The sequence below is a fragment of the Thermomyces dupontii genome, assembly GCF_041956625.1.
Source record: "Thermomyces dupontii strain NRRL 2155 unplaced genomic scaffold VTN31scaffold_4, whole genome shotgun sequence".
Classification (NCBI taxonomy): domain Eukaryota; kingdom Fungi; phylum Ascomycota; class Eurotiomycetes; order Eurotiales; family Trichocomaceae; genus Thermomyces; species Thermomyces dupontii.
The window spans coordinates 1784188-1799571 of NW_027192310.1; the positions used below are offsets into that span (position 1 = coordinate 1784188).

At 53.4% G+C, this 15384-nt stretch overlaps 7 protein-coding genes across 7 annotated transcripts; 5 read left to right on the plus strand and 2 right to left on the minus strand.

Annotated features, from left to right (window-relative positions):
* Positions 1 to 1203: 1203 nt before the first annotated feature.
* VTN31DRAFT_5171 (uncharacterized protein) lies at positions 1204 to 1513 on the plus strand (the record flags this gene model as incomplete). The annotated part of the gene is made up of 2 exons (XM_069405641.1): positions 1204 to 1237; positions 1281 to 1513. The coding sequence occupies 2 exons, from the start codon at positions 1204 to 1206 to the stop codon at positions 1511 to 1513; spliced, it is 267 nt and encodes an 88-aa protein (XP_069260684.1).
* A 51-nt stretch (positions 1514 to 1564) lies between these two features.
* On the plus strand, positions 1565 to 3350 carry VTN31DRAFT_5172 (uncharacterized protein; the record flags this gene model as incomplete). The annotated part of the gene is made up of 3 exons (XM_069405642.1): positions 1565 to 2519; positions 2575 to 2939; positions 3012 to 3350. 3 exons carry the CDS (start codon positions 1565 to 1567, stop codon positions 3348 to 3350), a joined length of 1659 nt encoding a protein of 552 aa, XP_069260685.1.
* Positions 3351 to 5683: 2333 nt separating this feature from the next.
* On the plus strand, positions 5684 to 6808 carry VTN31DRAFT_5173 (uncharacterized protein; the record flags this gene model as incomplete). The annotated part of the gene is made up of 2 exons (XM_069405643.1): positions 5684 to 6330; positions 6394 to 6808. The coding sequence occupies 2 exons, from the start codon at positions 5684 to 5686 to the stop codon at positions 6806 to 6808; spliced, it is 1062 nt and encodes a 353-aa protein (XP_069260686.1).
* A 1213-nt stretch (positions 6809 to 8021) lies between these two features.
* On the plus strand, positions 8022 to 9287 carry VTN31DRAFT_5174 (uncharacterized protein; the record flags this gene model as incomplete). Its single annotated transcript, XM_069405644.1, has 3 exons — positions 8022 to 8139; positions 8216 to 9088; positions 9151 to 9287. The coding sequence occupies 3 exons, from the start codon at positions 8022 to 8024 to the stop codon at positions 9285 to 9287; spliced, it is 1128 nt and encodes a 375-aa protein (XP_069260687.1).
* Positions 9288 to 9379: 92 nt separating this feature from the next.
* Positions 9380 to 10291, minus strand: VTN31DRAFT_5175 (uncharacterized protein; the record flags this gene model as incomplete). Its single annotated transcript, XM_069405645.1, has 3 exons — positions 9380 to 9456; positions 9518 to 10155; positions 10254 to 10291. 3 exons carry the CDS (start codon positions 10289 to 10291, stop codon positions 9380 to 9382), a joined length of 753 nt encoding a protein of 250 aa, XP_069260688.1.
* Positions 10292 to 10548: 257 nt separating this feature from the next.
* On the minus strand, positions 10549 to 11664 carry VTN31DRAFT_5176 (uncharacterized protein; the record flags this gene model as incomplete). Its single annotated transcript, XM_069405646.1, has 1 exon — positions 10549 to 11664. One exon carries the CDS (start codon positions 11662 to 11664, stop codon positions 10549 to 10551), a length of 1116 nt encoding a protein of 371 aa, XP_069260689.1.
* A 1559-nt stretch (positions 11665 to 13223) lies between these two features.
* On the plus strand, positions 13224 to 15182 carry VTN31DRAFT_5177 (uncharacterized protein; the record flags this gene model as incomplete). Its single annotated transcript, XM_069405647.1, has 1 exon — positions 13224 to 15182. The coding sequence occupies one exon, from the start codon at positions 13224 to 13226 to the stop codon at positions 15180 to 15182; it is 1959 nt and encodes a 652-aa protein (XP_069260690.1).
* Between the last annotated feature and the right edge of the window lie 202 nt (positions 15183 to 15384).

Sequence of the window (15384 nt, forward strand, 5' to 3'; positions counted from 1 at the left end):
TGGGCTAACCAACCGCCCGGAGTGGAGCGCTCCAGACGCCAGCCATCCCGGCCAGGGGCACAGTCTTGGCATGTATGACCGTGTCTGTGACATTGACATACAGTGATTATTTACAAGGAACCGTATCTAATCAGCCTAAAACAGTTAGATCCATGCATTATCCTCTATCCATTGGCTGATTTTGCGTATATGGAATGGATCCTGTCTGTATGATACCGGTAATGAATCTTCAGGGCTTGCCCGAGTATGATCCCGCTCCCATCCAAACCACAATGGGCCGATGGCAAAGCCCCTGGCCCCTGCAATCATCCGTGAAAGTCTTGTCTTGTACGGGCGACTCGTCCCCCGTACGGAATTTTTCGTCAGTCTTTGAAACTCCAAGAATTTACTCGAACATGCTTTTCCCGCTTTTTCAGCTCTTTGTGAAGTCGGTACCACCAGCTACATACAATTCATTGTCCAAGTTCTTTGTTTCTTCTTCATAGTACGGAGTAGTTAAACACATCAACGCTTTCGGCAGACATCTCAAGTGTAGGTTATTCCATGTCCGGGGTGCTCCCAGAGACAACTTCAAGTTCTGTTTCGAAACTACACAGGAATTAGCAAGGAAGACTACTCAACGTGCCGCGGATTCGCGGAGTACGAGTCAATCCGGACGGAAATTTCCATGACTCTGTCCATGCAGCAAAACTTGGCTTGGGGCAACGCCAAGTCGTCAATGATCTTATCGCAAGAATCGGTATCAGCCCCCTCCAGATGCTTCAAAGCAGAAACGCCATTTGGCCCGCAGGGGCCGCAGGATTCTTAGCGTCGCCTTGCCGAACCCGCCCGAAGGGCCCGGTCGTGTCGGCATGCGCCATGCGGCAGCGCCGATCTGCCTGAGCAATCCGAAGCCACGCCGGGCTGCGACCGGGGAAGTCGCTTTATGACGTTTTCATACATTGGACAATTCAACTCTTGCGAGTTTCGACTTGAAGTGTTGAGACGATTCCGTCCATGTGGCCTCAGGATGAACGGGGAATAACCCTCTGTTTTCAGGTACTCCGGACGATGGACATTTCAGAAGTCTCGGGTGGCTTGCATGTAGCCCTGTGCGGAGAAATGAACACCCTCAGAGCCAACATTTCGGTCCAGTCTTGGGAATCATGCGCTCGTCGCGAAGTTACGGGCTGATAAACGATGTTGAGTTTAAACCCTAACCACATGCTGAATATAGGAATTACAAAGCCCGTACAGAGTAAATTACCACGATTCCGAGTCATGACAAAAGAGCCAATCAGAACGCCGCTCGTGTACCAACGGTCGGAGAAGGGGTATCACACATGTACGAGCGTGGTACGGAGCCCAACCAGATGGTCGTAGGCGTACTGCCCGTCCTCCGAACAGAGTTCGAAGGAATCCGTCAAACTTCATCAACCTGAAACTGGATAGCCTCCAACTTTGTTCTATTCTTTGCAATCGCAAAGCTCGGCCGTCAAGTGCACCTTTGATGCAGATCAGAATGCACAGCTAACTCATTGGCATCAACTAAGTACATCGCTCAACGACTCATCATCCTTCAAACATGGACGGCGACGACTCTCGACCCGGCCCGACCCCCGAGTCGCGCGTCCTAATCATCATGACAGGCGGCACCATTTGCATGCGGCGATCGCCGTCGGGCCTGGTTCCTGCGCGGGGTTTTCAAGAAACCTGCTTAGCGCCAGTGCCAGTATTCAATGACGGCTCCCATCCGGAGCCCATGGATGTCGTGATCGACTCCGCCGGCGAGCGGAAGTCATCACCCAGCCTACGAACCCCGCCTAGCGCCTACGACCGTCAGGTGCGGTATACCGTCTACGAATTCGAGCAGCTGTTGGACAGCAGCTCGATCGACGCCAAGGGCTGGGGCAAGATTGCCCATACAATAGCCAATAATTACACCTTGTTTGATGCCTTTGTTGTTTTGCACGGCACGGACAGCTTGGCATACACGTGCTCCGCGCTGAGTTTCATGTTACAGCATCTGGGGAAGCCCATCATCCTCACGGGCTCGCAGGCGCCCATGTCTGAGCTCCAGAATGATGCGGCGGACAATCTGCTGGGTTCCTTGGTGGTCGCCGGGCATTTCATGATCCCGGAGGTGTGCCTCTACTTCGACCACAAACTCTTTCGCGGCAACCGGGCCACCAAAGTATCGGCCACCGACTTTGCCGCCTTTGACTCCCCGAATGCGCCGCCCCTTGCCGTGACCACGTCGATGCGGGTCCATGTCAATTGGGATCTGGTTCATCGACCGACCAGTTTGGAGCATTTCCGCGTCCAGAGCAATCTAGACACCACCCATGTGGCCTGTCTCCGCATCTTCCCGGGCATCAAGCCGGAGATGGTCGATGCCGTGCTCAAGTTGGATGGCCTACGAGGTCTGGTTCTGGAAACCTTTGGCGCTGGAAATGCACCGGGCGGCCAGGACGATGCCATGATTAAAGTGCTTGCCAGCGCCATCCAGCGTGGGATCGTTATTGTCAATGTGACCCAATGTAAGTTGCGTGCCTCTCCATCCTCTCCGCAAAGGGCTCACACTGCCTACGACAGGCCTCAAGGGGAGTGTCAGTCCTGCATACGCTCCCGGGATGGCATTGTCTCGTGCCGGAGTGGTTTCCGGCCACGATATGACTTCCGAAGCAGCACTAACCAAGCTGGCTTATTTGCTGGCGCTGCCGGGGTCGACTCCGGAATCCGTCGCACGCGAAATGTCGGTGTCACTGCGTGGTGAGCTCACAAATCATGCTCAGACAGTATTCCGTCATCCCAATGGAACGCTGTCAGAGCGGGCGACGACGTTAACGGCCCTTGGATATGCGATTGCGGAAGGGAACCTCGAGAAGGTCAAGGGTTTGTTGAAGGGGCACAACTCATGGCTTCTGAACGATGCGGATTATTCCGGGAACACCCCGGTGGTAAGTTTTCTACGCCTTGGATACTACTACTTCGTTTCGTACTATGCTCAACCGCTGAACAACATGGTCCAGCACATCGCAGCGCACTCGCCCAACGTTGAGATTCTTCGTTACTTCCTTCTCCAAGGCGCCTCGGTGCACATCCGGAACCGTGCTGGCCGGACGCCGCTGTTTCTCGCCGCGAATGCTGGCTTGCCTGACCATGTAATTCTCTTACGCCAGTCAGGGGCTCATCTTCATGCCGATGAGCGTCCGGTGGCAGAGATGCAAGCTCGACGCCGGCCTGGCGTCTGGGCTCTTGCGGGCATCGGCCCCAAGACCATGTCGGAGCGAGACCTTGCTGATCGCGCGATGGAAACATCAGAAGGGCAGCAGCAACTGAGTATGACCGCCGGATCAGCCCCATCATGAATTTTTCCGACTCGCACTTGCATTACATGGCGTTCTAGGGGATAGTTCTTGATTCTAAGGCCGATACAGTTGGGAATAGAGCAATCGGGGTTATTGGAGCGGTTCTCGTAGACATCGATACGAAGCACGGGAAGAATACGACAGTGATTACATTATTGACACTGAAAAGGAAATAAAACTATGCACGTCAGGTTCGATGACCAGAACCATGGGTTATTTTATTGAGAACTGAAAGAGCGACAGTTTCATCCTCGACTCCTGATGATACAGGCATTTGCTTCTGCTTTCAGGAGTCGTTTGGAGTGTCCGAATAGCCTTGATCTCCCATCTACGTGCTCAACCGTCTACAAGTTTATCCATTGGATCGAAGCCTCGGATTGGGTCTATCCGCCGGAGGCCGTTCGAAACCTAATTGACTGATATTTGAGGAATGCGAGGAATGCACCTCTCTGTACTCCGTACTCCGTAAACCCCAAGGTCCCTTGTGCCAATCGGGTGATTTCGGCGTTCTCCAGCTCGATGGTGCCATGAGAGAACCGCCTTCTCATCCGGAGCATAATGAGCATGTCACAAAGCCATTGTCATTGAAGTCGTTTATGGTGTCACACTCACCACGGACGATGTTATTCGTCACGTCCTCTTCTTCGGTCCGAGTACTTCGTACTCATACAAAGTTGGTACTGGACTTGTAGTACAGAGTGATCCATTACCTACTGTAGTGGTCGTAGAGTGCATAGAGTTTCCCTTCAGAGCACTTTTGGCTGATCAAATGATCAATTGACTTTCTCTCCACCGCTTGACCAATGTCCACTCTCCCATCTGGTGACATGAAAGGAAGAAGTTCGACATCGGAGACACAAAAGTCACGCTATCCCTGTCCGGGCCTAGAGCGAGATCCTGCAGGTCACATGAGACCAGGCCGGGGATTAGTGGCTTCCGCCTCAGGCTGTCAGGAAGTGGGTAACTTCCGACCAGGACTTGCTTTTCGAAAATGCTTGGTATGCTTCTTTTGCTTGCCCTACATCCAGAACTCAATATGGAGATTAGAGAACAACGTCCTCTGTGAGCCTGGATCGCGGCATCCTCGGTCTCTGATCGCGACGGGGGAACCCGCTGTTCCTTTGCGCTCCAGCCGCCCCTCTGCTGGCCGTCAGGGCGAATTGGAAAAGTTTGACGACGATTCAGGCCGCCAGGGTGCTCCTGTTACGTAAAGGAAAACCAGGACAAACTGTACCAGCCCATTTCTGGGAGTTCGCGACAATTCTTTTAGCTTCCGCGAATTCCTTCGTTTTGAGGCTGCAATACGGAGTACAAAGGTGTATATTTATATTATGCATCCTGGAACAGGCGGTTGTCGAGCAATGGGAAGCTGGGAACCGTGAAGGAATGAGGATTCCTTTTCTTCCCAGCTCGGTCCATGGCCATGTACAGTACTTGGAAGTCCCTGAACTACATATCATAACCTACCTAGCTTTTCCGACTGGCGATTAGCCGTCTTCCGTAGCTATTACATGCTCTCCATACTCTCCAACTCAAAGAATCCCCATCCCTGCCGGCCATGATGATGACATCCAGGGACGCAATTCCATTGTAAAAACCGGCGCACACCGACAATAACTCATGCTGCCGCCCCTCTTTTGCCTGAGGCCGTATTAGTGCCGAATGACCTCGGCCAGAACCTTTTGCCATAATATTTGTATTCTGTCTTGTGGATCATCGCGAAAAAGCACGAGCGCAAAATACATACTATTATTTTCCCCAACCAGTCAACTCTGCCAATTCAAAGAAAAACGCCATCCAACGACCAGAGCACACAGGCGGGTGACTCCAAAATTACCAAGTGCCTCTGCTCCTCAAAGCCACCGTGTTTTGTGCCTCTTCCTGATTGATTATCATTAGATGTTCCCGTTCCTCCCATTGCATCAGTCTCGGATGCCATCCCAGCAGTTCCTGTTCGTTCTCACAGCTCCTCAGCTACTCCTGCGGATGTGATTGCAGCATTTCACCCTAAGCTGATACCATCCATTACTGTCCCTGTCCCGCGCTCCTCATCTGCGGCCCGATTCATTCCTGACGCCTTTCGTTAAGGAGATTTAATCGTGGTTCCCCCTCACTCTTCTCTTATCTGCCGCGATAGAGAGACAAACCCTCTTGGCTGGAACAGCAATCAGTACTACTCATCCACGGCAGACTGTGTCAACCGAGCTTTCCCCCTTCCTTTCAAGGACCTTTTTTTTTGTTCCCTCAAAAATTACGACTCCTACCGAAGTTGTCGATCTCGGAAAATCTCTGCGGCCGGACTGTTTGTTGATTTTGCCGCTCCCCCGCCCCGAATGACACAACAGCCCACCAAGACCATTGCTGTGGTCAATGCCACCGGCCGCCAGGCCGCGTCTTTAATTCGGGTCGCCTCCGCTGTCGGCTTCCATGTCCGTGGCCAGGTGCACTCGCTCAAGGGCATCATTGCGGCTGAGCTGCAGAGTTTGCCCAACGTCACATTAATCGAAGGCAGCCTGGCCAACAATCCTGGGTTGATGGATGAACTCTTCCGCGGTGCCCAGCTGGCTTTTATCAATACCGTCTCGCAAGCGGGCGATGAGGTTGCCATTGGCCGGGCTCTGGCCGATGCGGCCAAGCGCGCGGGCACCATCCAGCACTATATCTACAGCAGCATGCCGGATCATTCGGTCTATGGACCCTGGCCGGCGCTGCCGTTATGGGCCTGCAAGTTCACCGTCGAGAACTATGTGCGCCAGCTCGGGTTACCGTGCACCTTTGTCTATGCCGGCATCTACAACAACAATTTCACCAGTCTCCCCTACCCGCTCTTCCAGATGGAACTCCAGCCCGACGGCAGTTTTGAATGGAGGGCGCCCTTCCCGGAGGATATGCCTTTGCCATGGCTAGACGCCGAACACGATGTTGGTCCGGCCCTGCTACAGATTTTCAAAGATGGACCCCAGAAGTGGCATGGCCATCGGTAAGTGCTCTCTTCGAGGTTCGATGGGTTGGGATCTTGCTGACCTGGGGGATGCTTTGCAAGTATTGCGCTCACGTTCGAAACCCTGACGCCCGTGCAAGTGTGCAACGCCTTCTCGCGCGCCCTCAACCGGCGCGTTACCTACCGCCGCGTGCCGAAGATAGAGATCAAGGTCAAGATCCCCGCCGGATACCGAGAACAACTGGAAGGGATCGAAGTGCTCTTTGGACAACTGGAGGCGCCATACTTCCCGCAGCCGGAATTCAATCCCCCGGCGGCAGGCTCACCCAAAGGACTAGGTCCTCTGGGAGGAAAAGGCGCCGGGGCGGGCATGATGCAGGGACCAGGCGGCGTGGTGTCACAGCGGGTGACGGATGAAGCGCGACAGTTGTGGCAAGGCTGGCGCGACATGGAGGAATATGCACGCGAAGTATTCCCCGTCGAAGAGGAGGCCAACGGGCTGGACTGGATGCTGTGAGGCAACTTTCCTCAAGCAGTCAGTGGGACGCCGAAACCACGGCGTCTGTGTGTTTTGTCCTCCTTTTTTTTTTTCCTTTGCCTAGAGACATGTGTTACGACTACGTTGATGACCTAGCGCGGCGTACCCTTTTGCGAATCATTGATCGGCGTTTTGTTGATTTCTTTTTTTATTTGCATGTCGGTGGACTGCCCGAGGGATTCATGGCTTTCTTCTGTTTTGTTTTTCATTTGGCGCATGGGGCATGGGAAAAAAAATGTGATTGAACGAGGAAAAGCAAAAAGTTTGACGCTTGATGATGATGTGCGATATTTGAAGATGATTCTCGATGCAGGTTAGTCTACGAGACGAGATAGGCCTTTATTACAATGATCCGGCAGATACTCGAGATTTTTCACTCTCCATGCAAGAAGGTCGATATGAGAACTGTCAGATTGCCTGATAAAAGATGTTGATAAGATACGGAATTTTTCCGACAAGATTGCTCAACATCAACGATATATCTATCCTCCGCAATCATCCACATCGCTGCATTGAATGGGCGTCATTGAGTCTCTGAGAGTCCGCGTGCTGTATGTATAGTTAGGTATAGTAGGAGACTCAAACTCCATAATCTCCGGACTGACCTCGTCAGTATCAATTCTGTGATAATGTGCCGCACACTTCGAAAGAGCGCTCATTCAAAGCTGGGCTGCTGGAGGAATTGATGATTGATGTAGGTCTCCACAACAGCTGGAACCATCAGCAGGAGTTCTCCACACAAGACAGTTCAGTTACCTACTCCGGACATAATCGCACATGCAAACGGAGGGTAAAACTCTGCAAACAGTTCAAACAATGCAAACTGCAAAGAGACTTGCCAGTTGCACTGGAGGCTTTGCGAACAAATGGAGTACTCCGAGTCTCCGTACTCGTAGATAACTATTAAAAATTGAAGCTTAAATCGTCCAGGCTAACCCGAACAGGTTAGTATTTGTAACACACTTTCCAAACGTAGCTAGCGTGACGCGAGGTCTTCAAACTTCCATTCTCATCTACACGTAGGTTAAACCAAACTCCGAAGGTATGCGACGGCGGATCAATCTTTTTTTTTCCCTTCCTTTGCCCCTGGCTTGAAACATTTTTCTTTTGTCTCGAAAGAATTTTCTTCTCTCTCCATCATTTTGTTTGTCTTTTCTTTCAATTCAATAGGACAATTGGAATTGCAGTCGCCATGACCGGCAACGACAAGCCTCTGAGCGAGCGCATCGAGGTGCCGTCCATCCCCAAGGATGCGGCGCGCCAGATCGAGCTGCTCGAGCGCGAGTTTGTGCGCGCCGGGCTGGATCAGTGTAAGGATGACCTTCTCTTTGAATCTTGCGCGCGAGTCGCGCAGAGGAAAATAGGTCAAAACTAACGATACCACAGTGCGCAAGTCGATCCCTGCCATGCGCCCGCTGTATCAGAAGCGCAACGCCCTCATCTCGTCCAAGCAAGTCCAGGACACCGACTTTTGGCCTCGCGTCTTCTCCAATGCCCCCGCCGAGGTCGACGAGTACGTCCTGCCGTCGGACGCGGACATCCTCGAACGATGCCTGCGCAACTTGACCGTGGAGCGGTTCGAGGTGGATGACCAGGGCAACGGCGAACCGCGCAGTCTGCGCTTCATCTTCGAGTTTGCCACGGGCGACGAGAACCCTTACTTCGACAACGCAAAAATCGTCAAGGACTTCTACTACCGCTACCAGGTCACCAAGACGGCCAAGGGCAAGCGTCGGACCTGGGAGGGTCTCGTGTCGGAGCCGGTGCGGATCAACTGGAAGAAGGACATGGATCCGACCAAGGGTCTGCTGGATGCTGCCTGCGACCTGTTCGAGGCGGAGAAGAAGAACAAGGGCGTCGACCGCACCAAGCTGCCCGAGTACGAGGCGCTGGTTAAGAAGCTCGAGGAAGTCGAGGCCGAGAATGTCACCAACGACGAGGACGAGGAGGCTGACGATGATGACCACCCGGAGGCCGGCCAGAGCCCCGTGGGTCTGAGCTTCTTTGCCTGGTTCGGCTACCGTGGCCGGGACGTGACGGCGGAGCAGTCCAAGGCTGCGGAGAAGGAAGAGGAGGAGCGATACCAGAAGCTTCTCAAGGGCGAGGCCGTCGATGAGGACGCAGGGGACGATGATGATGATGACGACGACGAGGACGACGAGGAGGACAGCCTCGAGGCGGCCGAGATCTTCGCCGATGGGCAGGAACTGGCCACGTCGTTGGCGGAGGACTTGTGGCCGGAAGCACTGAAGTACTATGGTAAGTCCATTCCTCGAACATTACTGAGGAATATATATATAAGATGACTTAACGCCTACTAGTCCAATCATTCGAGACCATGGTCGACCTCGACGATTTCGACGACGAGGACATGGAGGACGTGGACGATGACGAGGAAGCCAACGGCGAGAAAAAGGACGATGGAAACGAGCGGCCGCGCAAGAAGGCTCGGACTTGAAATCTTGAATTGAATGCAATATGACCCTGACCAAACGCCCTTATTTATACCCATACCCCTCCCAAAACAAAAAGCAAATGATGTATGTACTGTTAGAGAACGATGACCAGGATCAAAAGCAAAAACAAAACAAAAATGAGCACAGCAATGCAGAATGATGACATGGTATCTATTTTTTCCAATTTAGATCCAAGCCTAGCAGTTGGACCTAGGGAAATTGCATAACGTACCTTCGTTCTTCCTCACAATATGCCGGATCCTCTTCATCCCGGAAGCCAACTTGCCTCCCACTCGATCGGCGACATTCTCCACGTCCTCCAGGAGAACGGCCTGATCCTCCAGTTCCCTCCCCATATCGCTCGCCTGGCGACGCAGGTTCCCCACCGTCCGAAACACGCCATCGAGCTGCTCATCCTGGGAGGCCAGCAATTCACTCTGTCGCTGCTGCTCCAGAGAAGCATAATAATCGCCGCGAGAATCGACGTCCTCATCAAACTCGGAGGGATTGGGTAACGATGTCCCTCCGCTTGCTGCACCGGGCCCTGTTGTTGTTGTTGCTAATGTCGATGTTGCTGTGGTTTCTATCTCTGCTTGCATCCGTCGCACCTCCCCGCCAACCTCCTCAACGAACTTCCTCCGTCTGTCCAACTCATCCTGCTCGATCCCGAACCGATCCGGATCCTGCTCCACCGCATGCACGCTTTCCCGGAGATCGGCAACATCCGCTGCGAGGTCTTGAAGAGTGGTTTGAAGCTCGGCGCGCGCTTGCTGGAGTTCTGGGTTTTGCGGGTTTGTCGCGGCTAATGATCGGATGCGAAGGAAGGAGGAGAATAAAGGGCGAGTGGTTTGGAGGGTGGAAAGGACTTCTCTATATATTCGAATTGTTTTTTGTTCGGATTCTCGTGGTTAGTTTGGATATCTATCAAGGTGGAAGGATTAGAAGTGGGCGAGAATTGGAAAACGCACGATTGTACTTGGAGGAATGGATCTTGTTGCGTTGTCATTGTTATTCTTTCTGGTCTACTTGGCTTCTGAACCTCCTTTTGGGAGAAGTTGATGTTGATGCCTCAGTTGGAGGCGATGACAGGAGTGCCTGGAGTTGCCAAGACCATCTGATGTCTGATTGGACTAGACTCTCGAAGAGGACGATTTCCTGATACGGTAAAAAAGATGGAGGAAATTACAAGGAGTTTTGTAGACTCTCCCATTGTCAAGCTCTAATACTCATACAGGATTGCCAACGTCTATGCCAGTCAGCCAGTCAAATGTCAAACAGTAGTTCCCCCTCTCCTCGCATCTGTCGCACCCAGTCCCGTGCCAATTGACATGCATGCTGCCCAAAGAAGTCATTCAAAATCACATCCGTGCTCCAGCTTCGGAGATACCATTCGCAGCGTCGACAGTCCAGCGTCGGATCTCCCCTCCATGCTATCCAGTATTCTTTCAAGGCCTCCGAGTAGACACACTCCTGACTGCTTTTCCGACGGGCTCGGTCTTCGATGCTGCAGCACCGCGCATCGGGCAGTTCAAGGAAGATGCGCGACAGCGAATGCGACGACTGTCGGAGGAGGAACCAGCTCATCACCAGGTCTGCGTCCGAATCACTCGTGCTCGTGGCGCTCCCCGCCACCGTCCGCTGCTCGTCATCCGGGCAGTGCGCGTAGATGATCGTCTGCAGGAACTGCTGCAGCATGCGCAGCGCAATGTGGAAGTCCACCCGTCGCTCCAGGTCCAAATGTTGCCGGAAGAGCCACCGTCGTTTGCCCACCTCGCGTTGCTGGGCTTTGCGGACCAGGACGGCCGAGATGTGGCCCAGATGATGCGGGAACCACCACGCCTGTTTCCGGCGCGGCCGCCCAACGCCGCAGGGGAGCCAACTCCACAGGATGTCGGGATGTAACCACGCATGGCACGAGCGTGACCGCGGATTCGTGGTGCGTTCGACTTCCCGAGCGATGTCCGACATTTGGAACATCACGTAGAGACCCCGCTCCACCCGCTGTCGAAACAGTTCGGCATCCGCGTCCATCTCGCCGGACCCCTTGATGGCCCACCAGGCACCCCAACCGGACCGAGCTACCCGCGACGCCAGTCTTCGCGCCGCGTCCCGACGGTACATGAATTTTTGAAGGTTGGTGAAATTGACCGGGGCCGGCTTTCCCGTGCTCGGATCCATCGTGAGGATCGAGTCCAACGGCGGCGTGCTGTGGTTGCGCAGGAACGCAGTGCAAATTAGCGTCTCGTGTTCCTTGATCGTCGCGTATGTCGCCTTGTTCAGGCAACACAGAGTCGGTATCATCGATGCGTCAACAATGCTGAGAATCTGAAACAGCACGTCCGGCACTCCGCCGAATATACGCGGACCAGCCCCGGACATGATGATCTGATTCTCATTTCTTCGGGTTGTGGATGGTCTTATGAGTTCCGAAGCGTGGTTCGAAGGGTTGTACTTTTAAAACCTCAGAATGCCCTGCGATATGAGGCCGTTTACAGGGCCATGCTGTTGACACGGGGCAAGAGAAGGCGAGAAGATACGGGAAAAAGAAAAAAAAAATTGAAGTTATTGGAGAGACCGGAGTGGGCGTCTTCTAGAAAGACTGCCGTAACGGGCACCAAACCGCGACCCCGAAGAACGTCGAGTGTCCTAAGTCAATTTCAACAGAGACTGGGTACAGAGGCTGTCGTGGACACTGTTGATTCCCTTCTTCTGCAGCCCCAGGGCCCGCACTTTGTAGTCTCAAGACACGTTGATCGGGAGATCTGCACTCACGTGTAGATAGGTTATGTATGCCACGGCAGAAACGTTCAACTTTCAAGATTCGAGAATACCTATGGGGCGGGAGATACAATGTACATCAGGGCAAGCCGTGCAGCGCGTTCCACATTTCCACCAAAGATCGGTTGAGAGCTTTTTCGAACATGCAAAATGAGGTGATCTTTTAATCAAGTCGAGCCAGATGTCGGGGGGTAGCGGAAACGCCGGCCATTAAGGGGGGGGTTGTTGTGGGCACGGTTGTCGTGATTATCCTGGTTCGTTCACGCTAAAGCTGAAGGCACATATACGAGTACATGGATGGTGCGAAATGGCCTCAATTATGGAGGCACCCTCAGCCCCTTCGGGTCTTCGGGATGAGCAACCGGGGCGTATACTGTATTTGAGCCTTGGGCTTGGGGGGTGACTGGAGTCTTGGAACGTTTGGACCCCTGTTCCAACTTCCGGTTCGACGCCTGGTTCTGTCGTGTTCTAGCACCTGAGCTAAAATCTTATCTCTATGCACTAGTAGGTAGTTACTCGTACTCGTACTGGATGTACAATACTTTTTAGGCCGGTGCTTTTGACTTTCCGTACTGCGGATTTAACTAGGGCTCGTTAGGTTACTTAGCCCCGGCGACGCCAATCACACAAAGCGAGGGATAGCTTCGATTCAGGCCGAAACAGAGATTGTGCATGGAGGCATGACTGGGACTCGTTAGAGTAGTACACAACGGCGAGAATCTGCGAATTTCGCAGAATACTGTGATACTACGAGTACTCGTACTCTCGCCCACATTCAGACTTTGAGTTCCTCGTGGGGTTCACAACCTTTGCGATCAATAGACGTCTTGATTCCTAAAGTTGCGATTTTACAAGAACGCTAGTCCTGATTTGGGATTTGCAGATCAAATTGTCCAATTGTTGGCCAATCATAGACCGGAAAATACCAGGCGAGGCAGCTAACTGACGCGATTGGTGAACGTAGAATTGTAGATTTTCATTTTTTTCAACAGCCTTTGCAATGATGGATCCAGAATCACCGAGCCTCGCAGACATTGATCTAGTACGAACAATCTCTTACAGTACGAGGACGCGCTTGAGACAAGTGTGCTGTGTCGGCGCAGTCCGCCATGCCTGCGACCGCTGGTTGACGCCGCTGATTTCACATCGGTCGTGCGCGAATGGCCCCCAAATCTCCCCTCCCCCTCCCCGAGGAATGGGAGGATGTCGACGCCTATTTGGACTCGCTGCTGGCATTTGCGACCTCGAATCAGCTGTTTATCAATTTGTGCGGTGGCGTCCATATCCTGGACTTTCTGACCAGAGAGCCTGACCTGTACTCGACGCTGCTGCCAGAGGACTGGAGAAGGTTCTTCGACGCCCATGATGTCTACGACGTCCTGCACCTGCTGCTGCGAGAAGATCTGTCCACGTTCGATTGCGGTCGCAAAGATACTGACGCGCTTGATGGAAAGCCACCGCAGAAGACATGGAGGAATGGACCCCTTCCACCGCGGTCTCTGCTCGAGTATATCCGGGAGGTACGACGCCACACGTTGAGGCGGGACTTTGTGCCCCGGGCCAAGTCGTCATCCTCCAGTCAGAGTGCGATTCCCCGGCGCATTGGATTGGGCATGACGACGAAGAAGCGGCATGAAGTCGAACATTTCGCCGAATATGTCGACTCGCTCACTGCCACCGTGGCTGAGACGCGAGGCGAACCCGTCAGTCATATTGTCGACTTCGGATCGGGGCAAAATTATCTAGGCCGTACGCTGGCTGCGTCGTATAACCAGAATATCATCGCTATCGAGCGGCAGCACTCGAATGTCAGCGGTGCGAAAGATATTGATGTCAAGGCCAAACTGGCCAAAAAGAAGGTCGTCGTCAAACGTGCCAAGAAAAGCAAAAGAAGAGTCGCTTCGCAGACTTCTGAACAAGATCAGAAGCAGGAGTGTCAGGCGTGCTCGCCCGATACCACTACAACGGCTCCGCCGCAAGATGAAGACTCCGTGTTTACTGTGTTCAGTGGGATCAACCTGGATCCTTCCGACATCGCCCCACCTCCGGATCGGATGAGCGGAAGGCACAGCAAAAAGGACGATTCCGAAGATGAGCTGCCTCACGGATCGATGGACTACATCGAACACGAAATCTCCGACGGATACCTGGAGCCTATCATCCGCCATGTCGTTGAGCCCCCTGCAACGGACGGCTCTGCTCAGTTGGACGGGCAGGCGGTCGAATTGACGGCGGGGCAACAGGAAAGCGACGAGCAGCCAAGCAAGGCACGGGTGATGGTTGTGTCGCTTCATTCATGCGGCAACCTAGTCCACCATGGAGTGCGGTCTCTGGTGCTGAATCCGTCCGTAGTTGCGATCGCCATGATCGGATGCTGCTACAACCTCGTGACGGAACGCCTTGGGCCGCCCACGTACAAGCTCCCAGAGCTCCGGTCCTTGCATCCTCGGTTGGTCGCAGAATCCACTGCGTACGATCCCCATGGCTTCCCCATGTCCAAACGGCTAGCCGAGTACCCGCATCCGGATGGACCGGGGATCAGGCTTAACATCACCGCCCGCACGATGGCCCTCCAGGCCCCGTATAACTGGGTCAAGGAAGAGAGTGAAGAGTTTTTCAAGCGACACTTTTACCGTGCGGTACTGCAACGGGTCTTTGTCGATCGCGGCGTCGTCCAGCGACCGACGCCCGCCAGCCTTGACGCGTTCAAACGCAAGCAGGACGGCGACGGGTCCGATCGGTCGGGAACCCCGCTGATTGTCGGGTCTCTCCGCAAGGCGGCCTACGTGAGCTTTGCGTCGTACGCAAAGGCAGCCATGGTCAAGCTGGCGAAGGACCCGGTGTACGGGAAAGCCATGACCGAGCTTCACGACAGTATCACGACCGAGGAACTCGAGCAATATGAAGTGGATTATCAGCCAGCGAGGAAGAACCTCAGTCTGGTTTGGAGCCTCATGGCGTTCAGTGGGATGGTGAGCGAGGCCCTCATTGTGGTTGACCGATGGCAGTTCCTCCGTGAGCATATGGCGTCCGGCTTGGTCAAGGAGTGCTGGGTCGAGCCGGTGTTTGATTACGCGGAGTCACCTCGTAATCTGGCTGTGATTGGCATCAAAAATTGATAGAATCTTGCATTATAGACATTAGACCGTGCCCATCGAATCAATACCCGATGAAATGCATTGTACAGAGGTCATAAAACTTTATTTGTACATGATCGCCCAAGTTCACAAGTAGTGCTGCTTCATCTGTCAACGGTTTGGGATTCCTCTGGAACGGCATGTTTCTTACCGATTTCCGGATAGAGATTTCGGCTTCGTCAGT